Raw genomic sequence first — 25,381 nt, 5'->3', positions numbered from 1 at the left:
CAAAGTGCTCTCTCTTAATACAGGAAAATCATTGCTAAACATTATGAAACAGCTGTCCTTACCTCTTATCAAATAAATGCTCTTAACATACTATTCAGTGAGGAAAACACTACCGTGGAATATAAATTAAAGGAATTTTTAGACTGGAAGAGATGCTTCAAATTATTATATCCTTTCTATTTCTACAAACAGAAATCTCCAAACAGGGGAAAGAGTTGGGATCTTCTTTACAACTGCTTATAGTTATTGTTTATTTGTTATTTATATTATTTTTCTGCAGCTGAGGCCTATCCAAGTGTTGAGTCACCAGAGAATGTAACGGTACTTTGTAAAATGATAAATAAGAATTACTTACGTGAATGAACCCAGCATACTTTTTGTCTATTTCCACCAATTGCTGGTCAGCTTTGTTTCGCATAGAGGGCTCTGGATCTGTGCCCATAGCAATTAAGTACGGCACACACTTGAAAAAAGCCAAATGAAATTATTATTTAGTCATTGTATCTCGTCTTTCTCACTCTTTGCTCTTTTATTACAGTATTGTTTATGTTATATTCTGACTACTGCAGAAACTAGAATAGGAAGCTTTATGCAACTTACTACCTGACTACTTTTTTCAAGCAAATAGTACAAAATACACAAAAGACCAGTGTTATCACAGAATCATAGAATAGTTTGGGTTGGAAGGGACCTTAAAGGTCATCTAGTTCCAACCCTCTGCCATGGGCAGGGACACCTTCCACTAGACCAGGTTGTTCCAAGTCCCATCCAACCTGGCCTTGAACGCTTTCAGGAATGGGGCAGCCACATCTTCTCTGGGCAACCTGTGCCAGGGCCTCACCATCCTCATAGGGAAGAATTTCTTCCTAATATCTAATCTAATCCTACTCCCTGTGAGTTTGAAGCCGTTCCCCCTCATCCTTTTACTACATGCTCTTGTAAAAAGTCCCTCTCCATCTTTCTTGTCGGCTCCCTTCAGGTCCTGGAAGTTCACAGTTAGGTCACCCCAAAGCTTCTCTTCTCCAGGCTGAACAATCCCAATTCTATCAGCCTTTCCTCATAGCAGAGGTGCTCCTGCCCTCTAATCATCTTGGTGGTCTCTTCTGGACTTGCTCCAACAGGTCCATGTCCTTTCTCTGCTGGGGACCCCAGAGCTGGAGGCAGCACTGCAGGTGGGGTCTCACCAGAGCAGAGGGGCAGAATCCCCTCCTCCTCTGCTCCCCACACTGTGGGATCAGTCCAGCCCACAGGGGGTTTTTGGGTGCCAGCGCACACGGATGGGGCATGTTCAGCCTCTCACCAACCAGCACCCCCAAGTCTCTCTCCCCAGGGCTGCTTTTGATCTGTTCGTCCCTCAGCCTGGACTGATCCTGGGGATTGCCTGACCAAGGTGCAGCACCAGCACTTGGTCTTGTTAAACCTCATGAGATTTCAATGGGCCACTTCTTGAGCTTGTCCAGATCCCTCTGGATGGCCCTGTCCTTCAGGTGTGTCACCTCCACTACTCAGCTTCATGTCATCTGCAAACCTGCTGAGGGTACTGTCAATCCCTTTGTATGTGTCATTAATGAATATATTAAATAACACTGGTCCCAATATAGACCCCTGAGGGACACCACTGGTCACTCATATCCATTGAGACTCGAAGGCATTATAAATGACAGAAGTTGTGTGAAGTTTCAGGTAGTATTTCCAGTTCTCTCAAACTCTAAAGTCAATTTACACTACAAAAAATGCCATTTAAAAAAACCCAAACCACACACCACCAGTTATGACTGAACATGCACAATGGTTGTGTTATAAACAAATAATTACAAAAATATTATGTAAGCAAAGAATAATGGTGATGATAACTGAAGTTCTGACATTGACTCTGGAATTCCATAATGTTTGGAGGACATGGGAATTGAGGTGGAGACAAGCTGTCACAGTTTTCAGGATAAAGAATTAAAGAAAAGAGCTTGGCATACACGTGAAATTCATAACAGAAATATGCTCCAATGTACATTTGCACGTGCACTTTAGGCACTGGCTGGGCTTTTAGATCTTGATCCAAAGACAAGAAAATACAGCATTTGGAATCTAAATTTCAAAATATGCTTTCTGTAAAGGCCCCTTGCTACAATAAGAGATTACTGTAACATAGCTGCAAGAGAAAAACTAAACATGTGTCTAGCAAGCATAAAAAATTCTGAAACCTGAAGACCAAAAAAAAAACCCCACATCATAAAAGGTTACCATACCTGAACAGGATGGATGAGACCCTGGTTTAATGTGAGTGCAATGACATTTAGAGCAAAGTGGCGTACACTGGACTGGTTATGAAAGAAAGCCTCAAGGACCTGTTTGAGATATAGCTGCATGATGGAACTACTCATCCCTGAGGAAATATCACCCATTTCTTTCAGGTCTTCCTGTTTTGCTACTTTTTTCCCTGTAAAAAGGATGGAAACAATAGCACACTCACCACAGTATAATCATTTACTTTGCTATTATTTGATGCATACTTATCTTTGAGCTTTATAATACAAAGACATTTCAACCATCTTAGAATAGGTTTATGATCTCATGAAACATAAAGCAGTCTGACAGCAAACATAATTAAAAAATTAAAGTCACACAAATTTAAAGTCTCATCCCTCGATAAAGGTTTTATTTTTCACAATTTCTTATTTTGTATCTGCTAATTAACCTTAGAGAATATTTTGATAAAAAGTATTAATACTATCATTACAGCAATTATGCATTCTGGATTGCTTTCAGGATTTATACATCCTGAAAGTAAATAATAAGCTACATGTCTTAATATACCTATGCACATAATGAATTTTTGAAAATTATTCTAAGATATCTTGTGTACAATATTAATAATTAGATAACAATCTTAAATTACTCAGTTCATGTATATAGTAATTGTATGCAAGAAAGTTAGATTTTGCCTGCCTCAGCACAGAAGAACTCAGCACTTACAGTCTCTGTCTGCCTGCTGCATACGTGTATCCTCCTCCTGCAAGTAGGTCTGAAGGTTTTTTAACACCTGGATTTTTAAATTTACTGAACAGTTCTTGTCTGAAAGAATGCTGTTGTACAGGGTCTTCACTTCCTGTTCAAACATTAAACTTGGGTGTTGTATAAATGCAAATCCTAAGGGTGGAAGAAAAGAGGAAATATTCCATGTTATTAACTAGAAATTGTATTTCTGCTTCTTAAGTCTTTCTTCAAAATAGAGGTATGACATTTATCTCCTCCCAAGTGTAGTGCTAACAAAAAATATTGCTTTTTCATATGGACACCATTCTAAGTTTGTAATGAGTTCTATTATCTGTCTGATAGATAAAGATGGGGTCCCTACCCAGGGCAGTTGAACTAAGAGCTACATAGGTCTGGAAGCATGTTCAGTGTACTGGTCTGCATCTCAATGACTAAGAGGTCTCCCAAGAGCAAGGGAGGAACATTGCTAAAAAATTACTCATTGTTTTTCTAACACATTTGGAGAAAAACATTGTGCTGAAGCTATGAAGAGTTATTCATATGGAGACAGGGAAAATGTGGAAAAAATGCTAAATATCCTGGGTATTTAAACAATAAAATCTTAAAAGAAAAAATATAGCAAACACAATAAAATAAAATTTAGACCTCTGTTATTATTCATATACCTATTAAGGTCGTGTCTTGAAAATTACCCAAAGCATTCCCAAGACTACATCTGTTAGAAGATACACACTATAGAACTGCTTTTAGCTGCAGCCTTACCCTTGACAAAGAACTGGTTATTTTTAGCCAGGGAAGTCTTTATTTCATAAAAAGTTTGATCTAAATAAGTAACAGCATATATAATTTTAGATCACATATGTAGATTTAGGATTTCTGCCAACAGACTCTTACAGAGTATCATAAAAAAACAGTAATGGGAACATAACTTCCCAATTTAAACTATATTTAACTACTTGATTAATTTTTTAAGACTGTGAGAAAAGCAAACATTAAGTGCATTTTTCACGACCATAGGAAACTAAGACTCTGAATGAACACACAGAAAACATAAACATAAAAGAAGAATGGGGGAAAAAATGAAAGCAAATAAAATTATGTGAAAGCAATGTATAAAAGTGGGTGTAACAAAGGGAAGACTGAGTCAGGTTTTTAAAACTGGCTCTGTGCACACAGAAAAGAGTGTAGGTAAAGGCTAAGTCTAGGGCAAGACCTAAGTTCATTTAATATCTCATTTCAATTTCAAAACAGGAAAAGGAAAGAATTCAGGGGAGATAGAGGGGAAAGAGGTGAAAGAAAAAGGAATGATGCTCCTCTTTGAAGTAGGTAGTATAATTGTCCACTCTATATAGGTATATATTGATAACTTGACCACCTCTGAGAAAGTCCAACCCATTTCTTAAGTTTAATTTTGAAAATGAAAAGCACTTGCATGTATGTGTAACAATCTATAACTCTCTTTCTTTCATTTGCTTATTTAAAAGAATCTAAAACCACCAGTACTCTTAGGGAAATTATTATTTTTCCATCCCCTGTAAGCAGGGAAGAAATTTTACTTGACATAAAAATTTGTCACAGGGGATGAAAAAAGGCAACTGCTGTGTTCAATTGAGGACTGACTTCACATCTTGGGGCTGCTCTCACACCACTTCTCTTCATACCTTTGTTTTCACTCTGTTAAGGTTAAGCACTGAATTTGGCTGAGTAAGACATTACCAGTTAGATACTAACAAAATTTTTTATCCTCAATCTGCCTTGCAAGTACACATCTGGAAGAGAAGCATAACCATAACGCTTATGGTTAAACTCAATCTCTCAACAGCAGTGACACATCCCAAAGCAAAGGTTAAAACTGTTGAGTGTCCTTACTGTAAGGACGCACTAATAATTACCAAAAGGAAAGTACACACTCTTCATTTGATGTCTTCAGTGTGTATAAATTTTGAATTAGCTTGTTAGTAATTTTCACCTTATTGCTGCACATAAATGTTGAATGTATTTGACAACTTGACTCAATATTACCAGCCTGTAAAACAGAGCTTTGCACTGCCTACTACATCTCTGTACACCCAAGCAGCTACCTTCAAAGTGGAACCAGTACTTAGATGAGACTAATATATCACTGAAAACAGTTGTCTGAGGTTTAATTAAGATAAAGACTGACATGTTTACAGGCAGAGAAAAAAGAATAAAAAAATCTGAGGCATGCCTACTGATAATCACTCCTGTTTTCTCCTCTTCCCCAAACTGATCACAGTTCAGTTTGTAATTCAGGAACATTTCCAATGAATACAACACTCAGCCTCCATGAGTAAAGCAATCATGTCTACGGTTAGGAAGGCAGCCCCTATCCCATGTGCAATATTTTGTATAGAACAATTAAATGAGAATGGACTACAGTAAGTGTTGTGCATCTTGATACAATGCCTAGAAAAACCTCCAGCTAGTTGTTAGCACTATAGCGCTGTTCCTGCAACAGAGGCAACTTAAAGCCATTAATCCCACTGAGCTGTCTGCAATAGTTTCCTCACAGAATATCAAATGAAGATTCAGTCTCAATCCTTATCCTCAGTCCTGCCTAACCTGAACTGTACCAGGATATCTAAAAAGCCACCTAAACAGCAGCATAAGGAGGAAAATTCTTATACACAGTTAAACCATACAATGCAAGCTCACACACATAGGAGACAACTTTCTTTAGACTAAGCCATAACCATGAACTGAACTCTTCCAGAAACCAAGGCCTATCTGTCCAAACAAGATGCTCTTACATGTACAGTTTTGGTCCTTGAGGAGAGGATGAACATGATACAAATCACTCAATAGCAGTTCATGCATTACTGCAAGTCACCAAGATACTATACTAATGCCTTCAGACAAATAATCTATTTAAAACTGAAATACTGCCAAAGACCCAAAATAAGCTGTAATATTTAGACTATGGCATAATCTCAATGCCTCATGAAATTTCACAGAGCATCTCTCAGTTGGGATAAACTGCCAGAGTTCCCTCAATTTCTGTGGAATTTCTGCCCCTACACTTAAAATTCTCAAAGTTTTTCCATCATTTTTCCTAGTTATTCTTTAACCATACCTTGAGGACTGAAAAACAATATTTGGAGTTACAACATATTTGCATGCAGGAAAAAAACCCTCATCTCCATTTACTTTGGAAACTTGATGCTTTTTAAGACTTGGTCATCCATCAAAAAGGTATTCACTGTCAAAAGCATCCACTCTGCAGCAGAAGTATGCAACTTCCAAGTATCCCTTTGACTACATTTCTATAGCCAGGTCTCAAATAAAACATATGGTGAACTTTGATTTTAAACAAACTTCCCTGCCACTACACAAATAAATGCATGGATTTTTACTAGAGCAGAATACTAAAAACTATTAATATTTCTTACCAAGGCCAATAATGGCTTTTGTCTGTACTTCTTCATCTGAATGCTTTGTAAAATACATCAGCAGTTCAAGTACTTTATCCTTAATGTTAACCTGAGGAAGTTAAAACACAAATAATAGTTATTTGAAGATGAAACAGATATTTTCTATCTCTTATAACAACCATATGTATCAAAATGGAGAAACACAATCTTACTGCATTGTCTTTGCAAAGCCATGTATTTACAACCCAAAAAATGATATCATATGTATTATGAAGAAATGCATAGCTTTGAGGGCCTAGGAATACTGTGTTCTCAAACTGAAGTGGAGCATTCAATATACACAAGACGTGGAGAATAAATACAAGTTATTTTACCTTACTGTTGCCCTTAAAATCTTCCTGATCAAAATCAAAATGCCGACACAGTGCTCCAACAGTGAAAAGTGATCTAAGGAGTGCTGGTTTATTGGCTGTAAGTATTGTACTGTTGGCGTCTTCTTGGTGTTGACTCTTTAATTTTGAAAGTGCACCTACAGTAAGATAAAAGTTTTGATCACAGTATTTAATCATGGTGTACCCCTAAAATAAGACTTGTAGGCGAAACTGAAGTGACATGTACATGTTGTGATTTTACTTACCATAGTATCTATTAAAACAGGCCCACACAAATTTATAGTTCTGAGTGACCTTGTTCACAACAGCCCCAAGACAGCTCACACAATGCTGAACAACCTAGGTGCAAGAAAGAACAAATGAATTATATATTTTGAATTTAAACCTGAGACTTTTGTGATGTTATGCAGGGAAAAGGTATGTAGAACTAAAAGTAACTATCTAACAGATGTAATGTCCATCTCCTAGACTGCTCTGAAAACATGCCCAAACTTATAATTGTTAAAATATAGCAACAACAGATACAAACACAAGTAAACCAAGAACATTGATATTTCATGGCTCAAAAGTTATCTTCATAATGAAGACAGACTTTCCTTAAACCAAAATTATGTATTTCACAATGTGAAATGGAATTAACCAAATAGTAGCAATTAAAAGCTTACTGTCATGCCATATTTGATGATGAGTTTCATGAGGTCTTCCTCAATAGTGGCAAGAAATGTCTCACTTGGGTGTTCCATTAGTGGCACTACAAGTTCTAAGATTTTTGCAACATTGCAGATCACCATGAAATCATTCTGGGTCTGAAACAACAGCATTTATAGCATTTAACATTTCTGGCTGTGTTACCTCTAAGTATTATTAATATGTATTATGCAATACATATATAATACATATTAATATAATACAATTACATAATAGTATGATACAATTATGTATCTTATGCAAGTTATTTGGTAAAGATTTAAAATAATATATAGTTTACATCTGCTTTTAAGTTACATATTATTTTGAAAGCAAGTTCTTGTTTTATACAGAACTTCTGTTAAAAAAAAAATCAGTAGAAGCAGAATTCACCTGTCATCAAGGCTGTGACAGACCTGAAAACTTTTGGTCATGAAAATTTTTTGGAGTCTTAAAACAAATTTAGGAACTCTTCCTGACACATGCACAGTACAGAATGCACAACACCTGGCAACAGGTATTGCCAGCAAGTAAATAATCAGATAACCTTTTCCTATACTGTTTGATCAGAAGCAGCTCTACGTCTGTTGTAGATATGCCTAGAGAATGCTCTAGGGCTGAAACTGTAAAATTCTAGGCTATACCTGCAAGCTAAGCTGTTAACAAGCATTCTCAGGCCTGCTCTTCCCTGGGCAGCTGACCTAAGGTAATGGATTGCTGCCCCCCACTCAGTCAAGCTCTTCTTTGAGCCATGGCTGCATGATCCTCCTCTGCTCCTGCCAGATGATGGGTTCATCACAACTTTCACTGAGCCAACTGTGCTAATCAAAATGGAGAAAGCAATGCAGTGTTTCAGAGGAGGGGGCCATTTTCCTGGACTGGGGGGATTCAGCACTGTAGCTCTCTATCATTTCTGTGAGCTAAACTGTCTTACAGAGAAATAGAAAAACACCAGAGCTAGGGTAAAGAGAGGATAGAGCAGGAAGAGGATAGAGCAGGACATTTTCCTTCTAATATTTATGCTATATGTTAGATCACTCTATCTTATGGAACCATACCTTTAGTCTTAAGATTAATTTATTAAATCTTAACTACTTTTAAAACTGTGACTATAAAATAAAGCAATTTAAAGAAATTATTTCATAACAGGTGGAAAACTGTGTTTTAGTCTTTAAGGGAAAGAAGCACAGGTTTCAGTTTCATTTGAGTGTAAAATGTGAAGGCAGAGGGTGAGGAACAGCATCTTGGAAGTTATAAAGATCATAAAAGGACCTAATATCTTTACAAGATATGATCATGAATCATAGAAACATAATTTTTATTTCTCTTTTCCTACCTTCAATTTCATCAAGCATACAAGACAGCCATTAATTTCCATGCTTAATTATCTGGGCAAAAGAAAAGACTGATTTTCTAATTTTCTCTACTTACACTACATTTAGTGGTCAGGTATGGCTGCATGGTCATGGCATGTTTGACCATTAGCTGAGGCCTGATTTTGCTGAATAAGAACAAAGTGGTTATGCAAGCAACCAAGCGACCAGAATTCACACTTTTGTTGTCAGAATCTGCAAAAAAATTAGAAAATACACAAAGTAATGTTTGAGCAACGAAAAACATATAGCCAAAGTATCATATGAATATCTCTTTCATAACATAGCTTTCAAGATCAATACAGAATATTCTTATTAGATTAGAGATGAGAACATAATGTGCTAACATTTGTATGTGATCACAACATATGTAAAATAAGCAAAGATACTTCAAAGATATCACTGGTTTTTAACCTAATTACTGTACACAGAACACTGACCTAGCCAATGATTCCTATTATAACTGTAGAACGTATTAATACAAATAAAGCTTGACACATTTGTTTTGTTTTTAGTGATCTAAAAGTCTGAACAAGTTATTTTAAAATTAGCTCTGTTATTGTGATTAGGTAGAAAAAATTAGGGAAGCTTTATTATTACACAGTGCTCCAAGGTTCACAATCAAAATAAATGCAATAACTCATTACCATCAGTTTTGTAATAGGAATTCTGTAACAGTAACTTTACACAATAGTAATTTGAACCACCACTGTTACAGTATCATAAAATTCAAAGAAGCTACTGGGTTGTAAACACTATTACCTGACAAGGATTCCTCATATTTAAGAATGTGCTCAACCAAATTGTCAACAAGTTGAGTACAGGCTTTCTTCACAGGTTTATATGAGGCATCCTCTTCTGACTTCAACAGCTGCAGCAGATGAAACAGAAAATGGTTTAGTGTTAAAGCTGCATTCATTTGCATAGAATATATGCTGCTTTTATAACAATTACTACAGAAACACAAGGATTTTAGACTACAGAAGTATTTAATTCTCCATTAAACTTATACGGTGAAGAAAAAATTACAGGAAGTAAAAAAGCAATATAAGTAAAGAAAAAGTAACTGTAATAAAAATCCATAATAGTTCTCCTTATTTTTTGCATCGGGATGAAAGCTGCTGTATGTTTAATGAAATTATGCAGAAACTAGCAGGAGTTAGAAGATTTTTAAAATCTTAGAGAAATAAAGTGCAAATTCAAAACAAATGTTTTTGACACTAAGCTAAAATAGCAAATGAGAATCTAACATAGCTGTATATCAACACTTTATTTAAACTTTTTACATATGAGTTTGGCTATTAAAATTGTGTCCATGAAGATTCTTCTAGTATCTAAGAAGGACTGAGACCATATTACATCCTTTTCCTCAGAGAAGAGGCTCTTATTGAAGAGGCTTTGATTTACTTGATAACCTATTTTCATGACACTCCAGGTAAGAGAGGAATCAAAGGATTTTCTTGCTTGAAAATTAACCACTGCATACAAGATGTAGAGAATGATAACACAGGTTAAGAGATATGAAAAAACCAAGCTCAATTCTTAGAAATATTGGTATTGGATATGAGTAGAATATAATGCAGAATTAACTTATACTCTGAAGATTCACTGCTTCCATAAATTGTGTAGAAAATACATTGGATATGAAAATACACTTATCTTCTGTTTAAAAAAACCTGACATCACTAGATACTTAATTCTGAAATAAGGTATCTTAGCTGTGGACTTTGTTATGTGAGTCATTACTGAAGAACTAACGAAATTAAACAAACAAATCATACTTCTCCCAAAACCAAGAAGTGAAGCATTTTTAAGAGATCACTTGCAAAGACAGAAACGAATGCCAAAGAAGGACAGAAAAAAAGGTCAGATGTTAAAGAGCAGGAATTGAATTTGTCTATTGTAGGACTGCTCTTGGTGTTCCCATTCTATGTGTTTTAGAAGCAAAAGGAACACTAAAATTTGAACAATGACTGTACTATATATTCAAAATTCATTACTTACATTTTGATTATATATATATATGCATGTACATATTTTTATATAAACAAACTAAGCCTTCACTGGTATCATGTGTCAGGAACAGCTCAGAGATGTTCCAAAAAAGAACTGAGAATTAAACTGAAGTCAAATAAACTGACTGGTCATTCTGGAAAAACGCACAATACACTACAATTTAGTAAAAATATTAAAAAGCAGTTTAAACTAATATTTTTAAGTAATGAGAAGAGTACTTTTATTTGATATTTACATCTTGGTATAATTGATATTAAAATACCTTTTCAGTACAGTGGCTTTACCAATACGTTTTCACTACAAATGTAAAAGCATTTTATTTGAAACAGATTTTTGAGACATACAATTTAATTTGCTTCTCCTAAAAAGTAGATAACATTATGCAGATACTAGTTTACCTTGGGTGAGAACATGACCTTGCATTTGTTGAAACAGCTTGATAACCTTTCAAAAGAAATGCTATCAATTGCGGAAATTTTTCTTTTAAGACACAACTTCTTAGTTAGGCTTAATTATATGCTGCTACTAGCATTTCCTGGAAAATGTTAAATATAACAGAAACTCTTGGTGTTTTAACTGAACAAGTATTTTCCACAACCTGAATATAATGTGGTCTCAGTTATCACTGCCAGTAATTAGTGAGCATTTAAAGTTTCTTATAGCCTGTTCCATCAGATTAATAATTCTAGCATGTATTCTATGTCAGGAGACATATAAATACATTGATCTGATAATTAAATTACTTGTGTATTTCTAAAATACTACAGACAATATTCCAAAGATACTAAAAACATAATGAAATTTTACATGCAACTTAATTAAAATTTGTTTAACATACCACATCAGTGATGTTTAGTATTTTCCTAGTCATTGCTTCTTTGTCATGATGTAGAGTTGGAGTGAACCAGAGCTTCTGGAATGTCTCATTTACTAATTTCTGAAGGAAAAAAAAATTAGCAGAAATAAATAATTTTATCTTGGCACATAGGTATTATTGCTAATACATCCGTACAATAATTTTTTTTACAATATGTGCACTTCCGTAAGGAATTATTCAACCTACATTATACTGTTGTAGAGAATGTTATCTGAGATAGACCCAGATTACTATTACAGCAGTTATACTGGTCTCTAAGCAAACTTCACAAAAATGATCACTTGGAAAGTGATGCTACACGAAATAGTTACCATTTTCCTGCACTAATCTGCATTACTCAGGAAAGCATAGTAGGCCTGAGAAACTGACAACTGAACACAAGACTACAATTTCTACAGCAGAATTAGCAGTAATTGTAGATTACTTTGGCATTTTCAGAACAGCTGTGACAAGGCAAAGAAGAGAGACAAGTCAAGTCTCTCTACCCAAACACAGGAAGTTGGTTCCCTTACAATGTTTTTGTATAGAGGAAAAGATGGAATAGAATGAAAGTGAACTATTCCCAAATTACTTATAAAGCATATGCTTGTAGGAAGAATTCATCATCCATGGAGATGTAAAAAAACACATTGCAGGGACTGCCTCATCTTTATGAGGTTGTTGGAAAGGCAAGGGAAAGGTCATCCTCCTTTCCTAGCAGCACCTTAGATCCAGCTGTTCATCTACTTCTTGATTAAGTCTGCCCTGAAAGCCACTTGGCATTAACATATCCCAAGTGGTAAAATTATATGGTGCAGCTTTAAAGTTCCAGACTTCAAATCCCACTGGAAGTGTGATACAAAATTATTACAGGTGCATCCTTAATTATCCAACAATTTTAAAATCATTTTTGCCAAATCAAACAAAAAACATCAGTGTCAGGTTTATGATTCAACACATAATCTTAGGTTTTTACCCTTCTGCATATACATCACACAAAGATAAGAATATGATGACATAAGTAACATTTTAGGGGGAATAACTGATTCATTAAACATTCAGAATTAATGCAAAATTTTCACAAATTATTACTTCATATTTTTTATACGCAGAACTTATAAATCTGGTATATAGTAACATCAAGTACTTAATTTTGACAAAGTTTATTTTGTTTTCAGAAAGGAATTTTATATACTAATTTTACTTCTTAGAAAAGAGAAGTATCAGAGACAATACTTGCAAAGAGAAAAAAACCCAAAACTCTAGATAACAACTTTTTAAAATCCTTTGATTGTCAGCAAGAACTTGAAGAAAATAGAAAAAAGAAAAGAAAACCAAGTCAGACAGCAATGTAGAAAGCTATTTGCTCTTAAAAATTAAAAATAAAAAAAAATTACAAAGAAGCAATGAAATACTTTTTTTATTACTTTTGCGTCAAAATATAGAAACCAATTATGATAATTTAAATCCTGAAGGATATGTTTCATTCTACCTTAATGCCTTCTTCATCATTGACTCTCCGAATCATTTTTACACACATCTCAGTAATTTTGGGAAATGTTGGTTGTTCAATGCAGATATCCCTAAGTATTTTTATGACTCTTTTTCTGACACTGATACCAGTATCCTGTGAGGAGAAAAACATTATGCTCTTGAAAAGAAATCAGACATATTAATAATGTATTATATAAATTATATTTGAAGATCACACAATCTGACCTGAAAAATGCATTCAGAAAACACAGCTAAAATATTCTGGAGTATATTTATACGAAAGGTCAGCATAACTTTATTTGCAACAGTTCTAAAGTTTTGGGCTGAGTCCTCTAAACATTGAAACACTTCCTCCATTTATATCATCCCAATTAGGAACTCATGATGTTGCAAATGTATAATGCAACTTCTTAATTCAAGATCTTGCAAGCTAGATGCGCTGATGCTTTAGCTACTACTTATGAACTATTTATGTAATACTTCAAAATCCTTTGAATAAAGCTTATGGATGATATGTGCAGCAAATATTTTCCATTTTCCTAGGCTTCATCTCAGGAGAAGGATGAGTAGCTTCATTTCATATTGCTTAATTCAAAATATGTTTAATCTAAATGCCAGGATGAGTACCTTTATGCGTGCTCATGTGGACATTTCCAAAACACTTTAAAAACATGTTTTATCATGTAACTATAGCAAATGAGTAGTATTTGACTAAAAACCTAACATGAATGCTAAAAGCTAGTGTTTTCTTAAAGTTAAATTAACACTGTATTTTATCTGATCATCCAGGCAAAACCCACTTTTTATAAAAAACTCTAATAAAAAGCCTTTCAAAGCACTAAAACATAGCATAAAAAACCAAAGTAGTTTTATCTTTTATTTTCTTTTGGATTACAAATGACAACTTTAAATTAATATGTTATAGACTCTTTTCATCATCCACACTGCTGAACTGATCTCAATAACCCATATCTGAGACTTCAGAGATGTGGCAAAATTCCTCATTTCATTTAATCTGTGCCTCAATAAAGGAACGAAAAAGAATATAATTCTGGTTCTGTTGCAGTACAACTTTCTATGTATATTTACTTATTGATGTATATGCTGGTTTTGGCTGGGGTAGAGTTAATTTCCTTCCCAGAGGCTGGCATTGGGCTGTGTTGGGGTCTGTGTTGAACACAGAGTTGATAATACAGAGATGTTTTTGTTATTGCTGAGCTTGCACAGAGCCAAGGCCTTTTCTGCTCCTTGTATGCTGGGGAGGGAGCTGGGGGTGCATGGGAGGTTGGGAGGGGACACAGCCTGGACAGGTGACCCCAACTGACCCAAGGAATATTCCAGACCATAGGACATCATGCTCAGTATGTAAAGTGGGGGGAAGAAGGAGAAAGGGGGGGGGACATTTGGAGTGATGGTGTTCATCTTCCCAAGTCACCGTTCCACAGGATGGGGCCCTGCTCTCCTGGAGGTGGCTGAACACCTGCCTGCCCTTGGGAAAGGCTCAATGAATTTCTTGTTTTGCTTTGCTTGTGTGCACGGCTTTTGCTTTCCTTGTTAAACTGACTTTCTCTCACCCCCGGAGTTTTCTGGCTTTTACCCTTCTGATTCTCTCCCCAGTCCTGATGGTGGGGTTGTGAGCGAGCAGTTGCGTGGGGCTTGGCTTCTGGCTGGGGTGAAACCACAACAATGTAACAAAGCCTCACTGAAAAGCAATGCATTTTAGAAGGTTGGTCTTAAATCATGATGCTCCCTATTAAAATAACATACATAGAACATACTCTTGGAATCATCATTCCATATTATTAACCATCTAAACTCAGTTGAAAACAAATTTTACAATGACACATCATAAATAAGTCACCGTACCAATATTCTTTCAATCAGCATATCATAATACTGCTCAGCAAGCTGAGGACGACAGAGCACAAATCGGCCAAGAAGCTCCACAGCTGCTTCTCTTACACTAGTGGAGTTATCCATTAGCCGCCCATGAACTCCTCGTTGCATATCCAGCTAAAAAGGAACAAATAAAACACAAATCCAAAATAAGAATTAAAGATTTCTTTTAAGTGTGACAGAAAAATGCATATACGTGACGGATATTTCAGATTTTTTTACCCTGGCTAGAATACTGGGGTCTACAGCAACAACCTCAGAGAGACACTTCATGGCTTTTGTTCGAACAGCAATTGCATTTTCACCAAGTACACGCAGAATCTAATAAAAGAACAAAAACAAAGATTTGCTTTGGGAAGGTAGCAAACTGTTTAACAGGCAACAATGCAGCAGAACAACATGCAAATTAAGTAACTAAAATAAGAAATCCCTTCATTTTAAACTCTACTTTTGCCATTCACTTGTGCCTTTCATCATGGTTCTTTCAGTGGAAGAGGTGGATTTGGGCACTATCCTTTTAAGAATGGCTCTATATGCAGATCACTGTAAGTAACAGAACCTAAACTAAGCTAAACCAAACCAGTACCAGAGTCCAAACATGTTGCCATGACAACATGTTAGTGCTCTTCTCCCAGAAAAAGGAAAGAAAACACAATGAGGTTAAACAGCTTCCAAAGTGACAGTAACATGCACTGCAAGCAAGTAGCTAAGCTGGCTTGTATTTTCAAATTAAGATCAATTTAATGAGTTAATATCACCAGTTAATACCAGAGCATGCATCTGGCAGAAACTGTAAGAGATTTCAACATTTTGCAATTATTTTTTTACTGTGTACATCTATGATATTGATTTTGCCCTCTACACCCATTAACAAATATAATAATGCATGTACAATATGACATATAAAATGAATGCAAGAAAAAGAAATATAAGCACTTATGTCATTAATACAGAAAGCACATGGTGTTATTGTGGCCTGTTAAATACCCATGCTGAACAATGAACAGATATGGTACACTCCCACAAAAGTGTTTGGAATCAGAAACCAACTGATTTCAGTGTACTAAGACTTCCAGCACAGTTTACCTGTGTCAAATAAATATCAAAGCTCTGGGCAAATGGCCTCATAGAGGCCAAGTAGCGAACAATCAAACATGCATCTTCATAGTCCACAGTATCAGAATTCATCCTGAAATAAAGTCCACATGTTAATCAGGACATGTTCACAAAAAAATTACTTAAAACATCAAATGCATGGCTAATGAAGAAGAAAGTTGTACTGACATGCATCTTCATAGTCCACAGTATCAGAATTCATCCTGCAACAAATTCAAAGTTTTAATTAGGACATGTTTATCAAAAATTATTAAAAATGTCAAATGCATGGTTAATAAAGCACTGGTGCTCAAACGTACTTTAATGTACTGAACTGAGATGGAGCAGTTTTAATGATGCTGCGAAGAAACTTTTTGCGACTTTCCGCTCTATGCATGATTTGTCCTGTGGTCTCAACATCTTTTGCATGATGAGTTCCTTCAGATGAATCCTCATCCTTCTGAGATTTAATTGCTTTCTCTGTCTCCATAGTTGTATCACGGAACCACTGAGCTATATAAAACTTCCGAGAAAACTGGAGAAATACAGCAGGATATACAAAAACCAAAAACAACAGATGTAGAAGAGGGAAATTAACAGATATATGAGATTAAGTGAGTTTAATGCATCAACCATATTTCAGAAAACACAATCAACATTATACGTTAGGGTGACAATTTAATCGAATCTCTAATATGCATGAAGAAAAATAGTTTTATTCAGTGCATGTTACTGAAATTATTTTTATATAAATTTGACATCAGAAAGCTGAAATTTACCACTAATGATGCATCAATTTCTGTGTTCTCATCCAGATAATCTAGTAAAGCCTTTTGCAGCTGTTGAATTTCATCTTCTCCTCCTGAAACCTATTGGAAATAGAAAGATAGTTTTAAAATAGAATATTGCACAGTGGTAATTGTCATCTGAAAATCTGTATGTCCACATATAAAATACACTGAAATTAATGTTCTGCAATTATCAATATAACTAACAATTTTTTAATCAATTACTTCTAAACTTTATAGAGACTAAACCAAATTAGACTGTAGCTCCAAAGTCAAAAAAAGATTAACAGCAGAATAAGACTTGGTTTAAAACAGACTGACTGATTTGATTAATTTTCATTTTATGATCTTGTGTGAAGACCCTCTGTTCCCAAGGAAAAACAAAGGGCTGAAATCACACATAGTAGACTGAAAAAATATTTAACCTATAAAAGGCATCATTAGCTCTCTCAACAATATTAAACACTGAAATAATGACTTTACAGGTGAACAAGGGATAAAAGGCAAAAAAGTCAAATGAACATAAATATGAAACACAGACAACAGTAAAAACATATGGGAAGTGTCAAAGAAATAAAAATAACTTATCCCTCTGCAAAATATTTGGTATAACTGTTTTCAGGTTTAAAGCATTGATACAGAGAAAGTGTAGCAAGTATGCTCAATTCATTTAGCAAAGAATTTACAGAGGTTATTCCCAAACACCCCTGAACTCTAAAGAATCATACTCTCTGAGACTCAATTTAGTTTCTATCAGGTCAAAAACCTTGAGAACAAAGATACATTTTATAAAAATTCCACTTAGTGCATAAATTCTATCTACAGAATAGGGTAATATTAGTTTTCCTGTGAAGCACTTTTAAGACGCACAAAAAGGACTACATATGAAATATTATTCTGAGAACTATGCATCAGATTTGTAAATATCTAAAATGTACGAATGTTAAAACCAGAATATTTTTTTACAAGAGGCTATTTTATAGGAAATATGTATATCCTGATCTCTTAAATAATTCTAGCCTATGTAAATTGAACAGTGATTTTGTATATGACCATCAGACAATGTACTTTTCCCCATGTAGGAGTTAGAGATCAAATCAGTATCAATGAACTTGTTAATGAATCAGAAACTTACTTTCTCAACACCTACAAGACAGCATAAACCCAAAACCATAAAACACTCTTTTTTCCTTAGTATTATACTGAAATGTGCAGGTCCTTGCAATTGCTGATGCTACAGCAGAAAAAAGGGGGTTTTTCCCCCTCAAATTAATGAGTTCAAGAATTCAAAAGACGTCCACAGTAGACATAATACTAATGTAGGTTTATTAATTTATATTTGGTACCCTATGATGTGCAAATTGTGATTGGAAAGTTTGGCCTTCAACCAATGTAAAATTCTGTGGATAAAAAGGCTGAAAAAGTTGCTTGATGAACCTTAATTGCCTAACTATTTTAAAAGGAAAAAACCCAGAACAAACAGAAAGAAACTGTGAATCCCACAACAAATCATATTCAATATTAATAATAAAAGTAGAAGAATAATTTCTGGCTTAAACTTCTTCAGCTACAAAACATTTATCTTCTTCAGCAATAAAACCTGTAACTTAGAACCATCAACTTCTGTATGAACAGCATAGATTGAAAATCTTGTCACAAATGTAGCACATAATATAGCTTGCAAACAACAGCAAGTGGAAAAAGGTACAAGTCCAGAAGATCAGCATATTAAGAGGTAAATTAATGAAAAGCATGCACAAGTGTTCAAATCAACTTGACAATCTACGACAGATTTCTATGAAAAAAATCTGTTTAAAAATGCCAAAACAGAACAGATTTTCTCTTAAATCTAATTATACAATTCATGAGTCCAAACCACAACAGACAGAGTTATAAGCACTCATCAATCATTGGGGATTATCCTGGTAATGATATCAGAGGGTAGAAGGAAATATCCAACAGTCTAAGTATTCAATTCAGCAGGAAAGAAAAATCTGTAGAGATATAAGTTAATTTCTGAATAAAAAGAATAATTTAAGATATTTCTAATGACTAAAGCTGAATATGTCTACCAATGGATCTTATTTTCTTGCCATTTGAGCAACAAAGTGAAGCTTAGGTGTTGTGCACATTTTCAAGTAATTTGTTTGTATGTTACAAATCATTTATAAACAACACAGTCTACTGAGTGAATGTACTGTATAATATACACTTTTCACAATGCCATCATTTATGTTAAGCTTCCTGAGTAACTGAAAAAAGCTTTTAGCCCTCAATTGCCCACAGCTATTTTATTTTCTGTGGATGCCAATGCCTAGTTTCTGCCTGATCCTGTAAAAAACTCAAAACAAATAGAAAAATTCAGGTCACCACTCAGGTATGTATCTTTTTAGAATATCTTTAAATATTATTATATAACTTCTGGAGATAAGGAAAGAGAAAAGGATTCTTCTAAAATATTTCCCTAGGAAGTCTAATGTACAATTGTCAAAAATCACTGCAAACAGAGAATTACACCCCTTTAGCACATAGAAGTATAAATTATAATAAGTCATGAACATAAAGATTTGACACTATACATAGTCAAATATTCCAACTGACAAAAGTCATGGGAAGTATCAGCCTCATGAAGAAGTAGATTAATTTTGATACTTTATCTGAATGCCTGTAAATTGCACGAGTTTTACCTTCAAAATAAGTCTGTTACAGTCATCATAAAATACATATAGTAGATCTGGAATCTTTTCAGGGAAACCACCTTGATATGACTACTCAACTTTAGATCTCATCATGCTGAGAACAATTAGTAGTTCAGAAAGAAAAGTATTTCATTCATAAGAAATGTAAAAGTTCACATTTTTAAAAATACCCATAAGGCCCAAGATTTTCTTAATGTACTACAGAGAGTCCAAATGCACATACTGCTTTGTTAATTGCTGCCAACCTTGCAGATTTGGAAACATTTTGATAAGGAGCATTAACAGAAATGCAAATATGTAATCTCCAATGAAAGATATATGCAATTCTAGTAAAAAAACCCCCACAAAAATAACAACCCCCCCTACACACACAACCAATATCAGTTCATTCACATAAAAGCTAACCTTATAGGCTTAACGGTTTAACTCTCAAAAGTCTCTATATGAGTGCCATAAGCTCAATTACCATTTTGCAATAGCAAATGCACATACATGCATGCACATACATGCATGCACACACATATATATTTTAAGGCCTCTTAAGACATAATCCAACTGTCACTCCATTATTTCATCTATAGTCTCACCAGAAAATTGGTTTTACCATTTTAATTAACCATTTAAAATGATCACTAGGAAGATGGTGTGAAAAAGACATGAATTAACAAATGTGATACTTATAAATTGAGTATATTTGATTCAGAAATCTGAACAACGATGAAAACTCATTCCCCATAATACCAGTTTTTCACACATCTTTAAAATGTTTAGGCTTTTAAATAGATACATCTCAATCCAACTGGCATGGGATCTTTCACACACCTGTTTGAGTATTCTGGCTATAGAACCTTGATCCATTTTGCTAGTGACTGCATCTTTCCTGAGTCTTGCAGCTACAGTTCCAAGATAGTCAAGCGATGCAACTCTTAATGCCATTTCTGTAGATTTGTTACTGAACTGGTGAACCTAAGAAAAGCAGAATAAGCTGTTATAAAAACTATTTATTTCTGTAACTGAGATTCTTCTTACAAGACAGTTTGACCTTATTCAAAAGTCCACCTAATTTCCATGCTGCTTAAAGTTATGTAATTTACTATTATATCACAGATACAGTCCTTACTTTACAATAATTTTTTTTCCTTTATTGAGTCTTTTGCTTTACAAATACACCTGTTATAAAAATATATATTTTTAAAAAACTAAAATAAACCAGACATCTAGTAAAGCAGATATCCTTTGCAATAGTATAGCACCATAATACATCTTCCTCATTATTCACACAAGTATAAAGAAAGCTATGTTTTACCAGGAACATGACCATAAAATATTTTCTAAATAAAAAGCTCAAAGTACTGTATTAATTGCATTTTAATACTGAAGAACAACTCTCAAAAAACATTACTACAAAAATATTCACATTCTGTAAAATGTCACAATCTGTAAGTAAATGTACAACTTTAAGACCAAACTTATAAAAGACCAAACTACTTAATTGTTTTCAGGTTCTGTGCTAAAGGAATAGTCCAGAGAAGTATGGGACTGGGAGAGCAAAGTCCCTCCCACTCTAAGTGAAGATCAGGCTCATGACCACCTGAGGAACCTGAATGTCCATAAAACCTTAGAGAACCTTCTGGTTCCTGAAGAGGGCCTGTAAGAAAGCTGGAGAGGGACTATTTGCAAGGGCATGGAGTGATAGAACAAGGGGGAATGGCTTCCCACTGCCAGAGGGCAAGGTTAGATGGGATATTGAGAAGAAATTTTTCCCTGTGAGAGTGGTGAGGCACTGGCACAGGTTGCTCAGAGAAGCTGTGACTGCCCCATCCCTGGAAGTGTTCAAGGCCAGGTTGGACAAGGCTTGGAGCAACCTGCTCTAGTGAAAGGTGTCCCTGCTTGTCCACTGCAGGGGTGTGGAATGAGATGAGCTTTAAAGTCTCTTCCAACCCAAACCATTCTATGATTCTATGAATAATTACAGGTATTAGTCTGACTTTATTCCCAATTAATATGAATGAAACTATTGGATAGTATCCAAAGGAGGGTAATGAAGATGGTGAAGGGTTTAGAGGGGAAGCCGTATAAGGAGTGGCTGAGGGCATTTGGTCTCTTCAGCCTGGAGAAGAGGAGACTGAGGTCAGACCTCATTGTGGTCTACAACTTCCTTGTGAGGGGCAGTGGAGGGGAAGACACTGATCTCTTCTCTGGTGACCAGTGACAGGACCTGAGGGAATGGCTGTGGCTGTGTCAGGGAGGTTTAGGTTGGATATCAGGAAAAGGTTCCGCCCTCAGAGGGTGGTCAGGCACTGAACAGGCTCCACAGGGCAGTGGTCACAGCCCCAAGGCTGCCAGAGCTCAAGAAGTGTTTGGACAATGCTCTCAGGCACAGGGTGGGATTGTTGGGGTGTGCTGTGCAGGACCAGGAGTTGGACTCAATAATCCTTGTGGGACCCTTCCAGCTCAGCATATTCTACGGTTCTATGAATATCTAAACTTATTAGATGCTATAGAATGGCATTTTTTAATGTGGAAAATGTCATGGAGTATTAGAAGAGGACTTTAATGAGAAACTGCATACATATGACCTTTATTAAGTTCCATATCAATGATCTTCTGACCTAAATTGTATTTTCTATGCATTACGTAATAGTGATACACGTAAGAATATCCTTACATGCTGCATGCATGTGTCAACAATCAGAAAACACTCCTGCAATAGTTTGAGCTGAAATAAACACATTTCATTGTAATAAGAAATAAATTAATATAATAGTTAAGAACAAGTATCCCTTACCAATAGCCTTCCTAATAAGCTAAGTAGCAACTCTGCAGCTGGCCATTCTGGTTTATTGACTGTGGAAAGAAGATCTTGAATAAAGTTCTCAAACAGTGGTCTGTAATCTTCTTCCCCTTGTTTACTGCCACATCTGTTTAAAACAAAATGCATGTTTGCAAGTGAATTTAAGAGCCATTTAAGCTTTTCTTTTGATGCAAAGAGAACTAATCCTATTTTTAGCCAGAAAACCAGTTTTATGCAATTCTAAAAAAAAAAAAAAAATTCCAAAATATTAGCAGAAAATTTGTTTTTTTCCATTTACAGACAAATAGTTCAAACATTTATCACTCCAAGTTGCACTGCAAGTAAAGCTGTTAATCCAGGGTAGTAGAATTTTGTTCCTAAGGTTTTTTATTTATTGTTTTGAGGTAAAATCTGCATTAACTTGGATAAACAAAGTAGGTAAAATTCCAAAGCTCAAGCTACAGTGGGGTATTCAGAAGGTGTTTAGTCCTTAAACCTGGTCTGACTTAACTCACAGTGACAAGGCATCTCAGTATTATGTTCCAGAAAGGTTAAAATCAGAATGTTAAAAAATCAAAAGATAACACATGTGATAGTGTTTCACCTATATGTGGCATCCCTAACTTTAATTATAGCAGAAGTATGCAGAGAAATGGCTAGATAGCTCATAAACAGCATTTTGGCTTAACAACAGAAATCAACATTATAAAAATCTCAGGACTTCTTACAAATCCTTTGGTTATTCAGGTTTGTTTTTTTTCCCTGCTGAGCTATTGACATTCCTAACTTTACCTAAATGAAAGTAATTTTAGGGTTTTTATCTTTTTGTCATTTTGATGACTGAAATAATCTGGTTTCATCACTTAAATATTTACTCAGCCTTCTCTTCAATGTTTCAAATGAGTAAAAGATCCCTGATAAAAGGATCCTATATAAATTATCAGACAAATTCTTAAATGTGTTCTTAAACTCTGCAGATTGTCTGTTCCATATAATGTTTTTTCCAGACAGGTAGCTCTCTCAGAGATCTATAAAATATATTGTTATAAGTAACTTTATTAGTAGTCATTTAGGATTGCGAAGTGGTTTGGTTTGTCTTAAAGTGTGACATTTTATTTGGAGTTGGTTTCATCAATACACTAAAGAATACAACAGTACTTACTTCTTAAGGAAAATAGAAAGGAAGTTTTGTGCTGTTCTCATGGCTGTTTCATATGAGTTAGTCATAAGCACATCTTGATCCACCTAAAAATAACAAGATGTATTTTTTTAATATTTTAGCATGCACAGAAATATAATTTCCAGATCAGCATTTCTCATTCATCAAATAATTAGAGCTGACATAAAATTAAAGGCTTGATTAACTAGAGTACCATAATAAAATATTATACCTACAAAGTCATTCCTGTAGCAAAAAAAAAAAAAAAAAAAAAAAATTATGGCTCTTTAAAAAAAAACTTACTTTTTTGTTTGATTCCTCCTCTGAATTAGAATCTTTTTCTGTTGATGGCAAATGCACCACACACTGAATAAGCTGCAGAACTAGTGCTGTTACCATCTGAATATACATAGGCTCTCCATCAGTGTCACTGCTGTTTAATCTGTTAATAAGACAGCATTAGCACTAAAACTAAACAAAAAAAAAAAAAAAAAAAAAAAACAACCCAAAAAACACCCCAGAAATTTTTTGTCCTAAATAACATCTTTCTAAATTAATAATCAAAGCTAGGAATCTGTGTTATACACATTTATCTTGTCATTTGCTTCTCTCTTATGCAATGAAAGATTTGGTCTAACTAAAATGGTAAGCATTATTCTCAGTCCAAAGAGATGAACTGAAACAGCTCACAGATGGGACATCAGAGTGTCTGTGAAGTTCAGCAGCAGAAAAATCTTCAGAAATATTTACTAAATCAAACACATCCATGTAAAGGCACTTACTAATAGGCTGATTCTGTATAATGCCATATCCATTTCCAACACAACATTAAAAAAATAGACCAAGCTTGTAATAACAATTTATTACTTACATATTATTTAATGTATCTGAAATGTGCAGGAATTTTAAATGAGAAATTAGTGACCATGACCTGGACTGGCTTCTACAAGAGTTACACCTATGGTAATTTCAGGTAGTGCAACAGACAATAAACTTCAGCATGCAAGACTGTCTTTTAAGTTGGTATGACCAGCATGAATACACTCCACATTTCTCCCTTTCCAAGTGATTTAACCTTATCAATAGTGTGGTGTTTACTACCCATATGTACATCAACACCACTTAGTGCTGCCTTTAACAATATGAAAAGGTGATAATCTCTGACATAATTCTCCCTAAATTATCAAAATAATAACTGGACACAAAACAGGTTGCAATTATTATCTTTATGAATTTATCTCTAACTACTTGTACAGAGAGAATATTTTCCTAAAAAATTTTAGGTAAGCTGCACCCTTTATGACTATAGCCACAGACAGGGAATGTCCTTCAACAAGTTAGAGCTAGGACTCTAGAGATAAGCAGTGCAGTCAGGGCCTTGAGACAGTAACTTCCTTATAGTAAAGGTCCCAATTCAAAGAGGGTATCTACCATTTATGCTCCTACACCTAACACCTTCCTATTTACTAGATCTCTCTGATGTCTATAAACAAAACAATAGGAAATACTAGGAATAAGCACTCATGTTAACATTAGAATTGCTGAATTCAACTTCAAAGTTTCCATTAATTAAATTTTCCTGGATATTTCCTGTTCATCCACCCTTGGTCAGAAAATCTATTTCATTGACAACTTGTCTGTCTCCAGGCAAAAGATGTATGGAAGCAAGGAACAAAATCAATAGTAAAACCAAATGTTTTAGAATAATTTGCAGACTCAATCAAAGTGTTATGAATAAAAAGTTATCTA

At 34.8% G+C, this 25,381-nt stretch overlaps 1 protein-coding gene across 1 annotated transcript in view; it reads right to left on the bottom strand.

The window, feature by feature from the left end:
* The window catches only part of LOC121356258 (nipped-B-like protein), a gene marked incomplete at its 5' end in the record, with an annotated part of 34,051 nt that extends 9,977 nt beyond the window's left edge, over positions 1–24,074 (bottom strand). The window contains 20 exons of the mRNA XM_041472490.1: positions 356–463; positions 2,244–2,434; positions 2,971–3,144; positions 6,402–6,492; positions 6,758–6,912; positions 7,021–7,114; positions 7,441–7,581; positions 8,894–9,030; positions 9,598–9,744; positions 11,686–11,788; positions 13,200–13,334; positions 15,068–15,214; positions 15,320–15,418; positions 16,184–16,286; positions 16,513–16,727; positions 16,972–17,061; positions 20,502–20,645; positions 22,468–22,600; positions 23,636–23,718; positions 23,936–24,074. Of these exons, the coding sequence (XP_041328424.1) occupies positions 356–463; positions 2,244–2,434; positions 2,971–3,144; positions 6,402–6,492; positions 6,758–6,912; positions 7,021–7,114; positions 7,441–7,581; positions 8,894–9,030; positions 9,598–9,744; positions 11,686–11,788; positions 13,200–13,334; positions 15,068–15,214; positions 15,320–15,418; positions 16,184–16,286; positions 16,513–16,727; positions 16,972–17,061; positions 20,502–20,645; positions 22,468–22,600; positions 23,636–23,718; positions 23,936–24,074 (2,629 nt within the window). The remainder of the gene's footprint in view (positions 1–355; positions 464–2,243; positions 2,435–2,970; positions 3,145–6,401; positions 6,493–6,757; positions 6,913–7,020; positions 7,115–7,440; positions 7,582–8,893; positions 9,031–9,597; positions 9,745–11,685; positions 11,789–13,199; positions 13,335–15,067; positions 15,215–15,319; positions 15,419–16,183; positions 16,287–16,512; positions 16,728–16,971; positions 17,062–20,501; positions 20,646–22,467; positions 22,601–23,635; positions 23,719–23,935) is intronic.
* Positions 24,075–25,381: the final 1,307 nt, after the last annotated feature.

The sequence above is a fragment of the Pyrgilauda ruficollis genome, unplaced genomic scaffold, assembly GCF_017590135.1.
Source record: "Pyrgilauda ruficollis isolate IOZ18807 unplaced genomic scaffold, ASM1759013v1 scaffold108, whole genome shotgun sequence".
In the NCBI taxonomy this organism is placed as follows: Eukaryota; Metazoa; Chordata; class Aves; order Passeriformes; family Passeridae; genus Pyrgilauda; species Pyrgilauda ruficollis.
This window is presented reverse-complemented; position numbering and strand designations above follow the sequence as displayed.